Below are 4,108 nucleotides of genomic sequence, written 5' to 3' on the forward strand. Positions count from 1 at the left end.
ATATATATATATATATATATATATATATATATATATATATATATATTCACTCTGAAGCATGACGTATTCAAATATATTAGGCTTCCAAGGACCTGTGCAGTCTTTCTTATTCCTTTCTTTAAAGAGTTGCTGTATACACACTGCATACACCAGCATTCACAAAAGTGAAAGAAACCACTGTGGGTGGACACTTATACTGCAGAATATGTCCCCATTCAAAAAACGTGCGTGAATGCGTGCGTGCGAGCCAGCATGCGTGTGTCAGAATGAAAGACGAACAGACAGATGAAGTAATTTGGACTCAAGGCTCTTGGTTTAGCATTGGCCCAAATTGAGTCTGTATCTCTCTGCAGCTGTCTGTTAGGGTTTAAGTAAGTTTATACACAGGAGGGAATTAGCCCAGAATCTGACCATTGAATAGTCTTTGTGTGATAGGTGAGGTCATACTTAACTGGTAGAAATAAAACTCTTAAATGTAGATTAGCTTAGTACAAAGTATGTTTACCACTCAGCTATTATAATCAAATTTAGTGTTTAGCTGGTAAACAGTGCAGCATTTAGCAGTTGAAAAGCCAGATATTTTTCTCAGAGAGCTAAAAGAGAGTGAGTATGCATGTATCAGGTGGCCAGAAAAACAACTCCACATACATTCCAATGTTATTTTGTATCTGCTAAATGTGTAAAAAAAAAAACAACTGCTAACAACTTTGCCATACCAACTTTTTAAGGTATTGATATGTTAGTGTTGTATTTACAATCAGGCATTGCAGGTTTGAAACCCTTTTTAAACACAAACCTCAAACAACCCATTGATAATCTAGCCCTGATACACCGCAGGCTTATAAAGTTGTGGATAACCTGTCAGTAAACGGTTGCCTACTTACACATCCAAGAGTTATAGAAAAAACATAAGCATCCTGTTTGAGTTATGTTTCTGGCCACTTGATGAAGAAGGAAGTCCAATATTCACTCACTTTTAGCTTTGATTTGGTTATCACTGACTACTAAGAAACATATTTGGGACTCTTGGCTTTCTGGAGGCTTGTTGTTTACTTCAGCTGGCAGCCACTGGACAATGTAAAGAGCATAGGTAAGTAAGTGCAGTTTCTCAGGGGTAGTTTATCATCAAATAGGCAGCCAGTTTCACTCTCAGTCATATTGTATATTCAGTATGATTCTTTGGCCTGGAGGTGAAATATGGAGAAACAGGCAGCGGTGTGGAGTAGCTGCAGCTCCCAGGGAGAATCAAACAACAGCTGCCTCCTTCTATCAGTGTTTTTATGTGTGCATGCTTGTCTGCTGCATACACACCAGATGTTGGTGTATATAGAGTTACCTGTTTGACCTCTGCCTTGGGCTCAGGCTGATAATGTCAACTGAAAGATGGTTGTAAGTGTATTTACTCTTGGGCAGCTTCTTGGCTTTTTAGGAGTATTTTTCAGCCTGTTGTTGGGAAACTTTCATTGATAGAGCACTCATGGGTCTATCCACTGGTGTGTCTGTACATAAGTACGCTATGTACATGTTTGTTTCAAAGCCTACTTTTTAAGTTGGTAGAGAAGAACACTTTTAAACTTCTGTTCTTTGAGATGCTACTAACTTGATGACCAGTTATCCTTTTTTCAATAAAATAAATTATGCAGAGTGGTAGGCTTTATCAAGGCTGTGAGGTTACTAAAGGTGAGTGAAGTGATATTGCGTATGTAACTTTATTCCATACATTTTTTTAAAGTTGCAGAAGAGGGGAGCATCTTGTTATGGTGACACTGATCAATTCCCTGCCTGGATCTCACTGTTGAGCTATGATAATGGGTCAACACTATACATTTTCTTTTATATATATATGTATATATCTCTTGTAATCATTGTAATAATAATGTCATCAACCCAAATAATGATGTATGCCTAATTCCTAATCTTGTTATATTAGGTGACATTGTGTGTTCACAGTAGCCAATAAAGCACTCATTCAATGTGTTTCAGAACCAGGCGATCTTTCAGTATCCTTGCTTCTCATCTCTCATCATAATTAGATAGTATATTAACAACAGTTTCTTTTAGACATCTAGATATCACATCTAGATTATGGAAATTGTACTGCTAGGCATCAGCCTGTCAGAGCATGAGGTCTTAAGTACTTGAGATACATGATTTTAAAAGTATAGATCACATCAGACTTGTTTTTAATGGAGACACTGTGTACTTTGGTAGTTTAAACATCTGGGGAACAGGAAATGAAAGCTGAATAATATTTAAAAAGCACCACCAACCATATTTTCATGGTCTGGTCTAAGCATGGACTGTCTACTGTGTGTAATGCATCACAAGGATTTGGTTTGTTTTGCCTTTCTCCCAACACAGACCCGGAGGGTGTTGTCTAATTTACAGCCAATCCAATTCAGCGGTTTGACCTTAATCTTTAAACCATTTAGAAACATCACTGGTCTCCAGATGGATATAGTCATTAGGGATTCTGATTGAAAGGGTGAAATGAAATTGAAAGATTGGTAATTTTGTTTACAGTTACTATTGTGGGTTTACAGATGTGGATTTAAAACACACATTATAAACAATATATGCACAAAGCAACATTTCATGCTTTGTCGTCCTAAATAGTGCTTTGTCATTTCTGACAGAAGCTCTGGTTGCCAGTGTCACACACTTCTTATGTATTTTAGCGGCATAAATGTGAATGTTTTTTGAAAGTCACAAGAACAGCGAAGTGCAAAACTGTGGTGTTTGGCTGTATTTGTGCTGCCATCTGCCCTATCGCTGTGCCAGAGGAGGAATCTAGCCTCAGCTCTGAGACCATCCCTTTTGTCCTTAATTTTCTACACGTCTTTGTTCTGTATTGAACCGTTATGAGTATTCCTTTCAGCTATTGCTTAATATTAATGAAATCAATTTAGGTGCATCACTGATGATCCTACTCCTACCAGCACCTGCTAAAACGTGCATCACCCATGAGTCTTTGCAGTTCTAAACCACACCCTCTCGGTTGTGTTTTGCAGGAGATTAGAAACATGCACAACGAGCAGCTGATGGGCATCAGACGAGAGGAGGAGATGGAGATGTCGGACGATGACATGGAGGATTCCCCTGACAGCAAGGACTCTGAGGACTCAGGTATGCATATGCATGCACGTGTTCACAGTTCAGCACTTCTGGCAACATGACAGACCATACACTGATCAAGATCTTTAGAAGATAAACATAGGGAGAGTTAAATAACTGAGGACAGCTGAGTTTGCTCGAAATGACCACAATCGTCCCCCAAGCACCTGAGTTTGCCACATGAATTAAATAACGCATTCAAGGTACCTCAAGATCCTTATAGCACACACACTTTACAAACTTAATGTCGAACATGACTACTAAATGACATTTACCCCAGTCCACCTTGGATGCGCACAACTCCATACCAGTGCAAATGAATCTGTCCTCACCTGCCACCTGCCATCTAATTTCAGATCGGGCTACCGCTGAAGTGCCATAATCCTCTAGATTTCTCTTAAATTAGTCTCTTTGTGTTTGCTGAAACAACACAAACTAACAGTGCTCCTAACCCCCTTTACAATAACCCCATAACTCTAGAAGAGTCGCCAGGGCAACATCCTGTAACCACCCCATGTAAGGTTGTCTCTCATCTTATGCCTCTCTGCATGTTGTAATGCTCTTTTCACGTACTCTTTCTTCTTGCCTTTTAATCATTCTGATCTCTGCCATTTGCTAATATGACAGCTACTCTAATCAGTATGCAAATGTATGTAAATGCAGTCGTTGGCTCAGCCCCTTCTCTTTTGCAACCTTGCTATTTAGCTATCAGTAATTAGCATTGCTGTCAAAAACCTGTCATTTTGCTTGATGCCACAGGATTTGCTAAGGTGACAGGTGTTTATGTGACATTTCTTGTTATTTGTGTTAACAGGCTGACTGTTACACCCCTTTTTTACATGTCAACCAGGGCTGCTGAAAACACCTGTGTTTGTGACTGCAGCCTCTTAAAACATTAATCGATGCTTTGCGTCTGACTCATGTACAGAATAGAAAGCAAAACTCTGTGTGTGTGTGTGTGTGTGTGTGTGTGTGTGTGTGTGTGTGTGTGTGT

At 39.3% G+C, this 4,108-nt stretch overlaps 1 protein-coding gene across 1 annotated transcript in view; it reads left to right on the forward strand.

Moving 5' to 3' along the window:
- The window catches only part of enox2 (ecto-NOX disulfide-thiol exchanger 2), a 171,644-nt gene that overhangs the window by 151,473 nt on the left and 16,063 nt on the right, over positions 1 to 4,108 (forward strand). The window contains 1 exon segment of the mRNA XM_032527850.1: positions 3,012 to 3,126. Within this exon segment, the coding sequence (XP_032383741.1) occupies positions 3,012 to 3,126 (115 nt within the window).

The sequence above is a fragment of the Etheostoma spectabile genome, chromosome 10 (assembly GCF_008692095.1).
Source record: "Etheostoma spectabile isolate EspeVRDwgs_2016 chromosome 10, UIUC_Espe_1.0, whole genome shotgun sequence".
Lineage (NCBI taxonomy): Eukaryota > Metazoa > Chordata > Actinopteri > Perciformes > Percidae > Etheostoma > Etheostoma spectabile.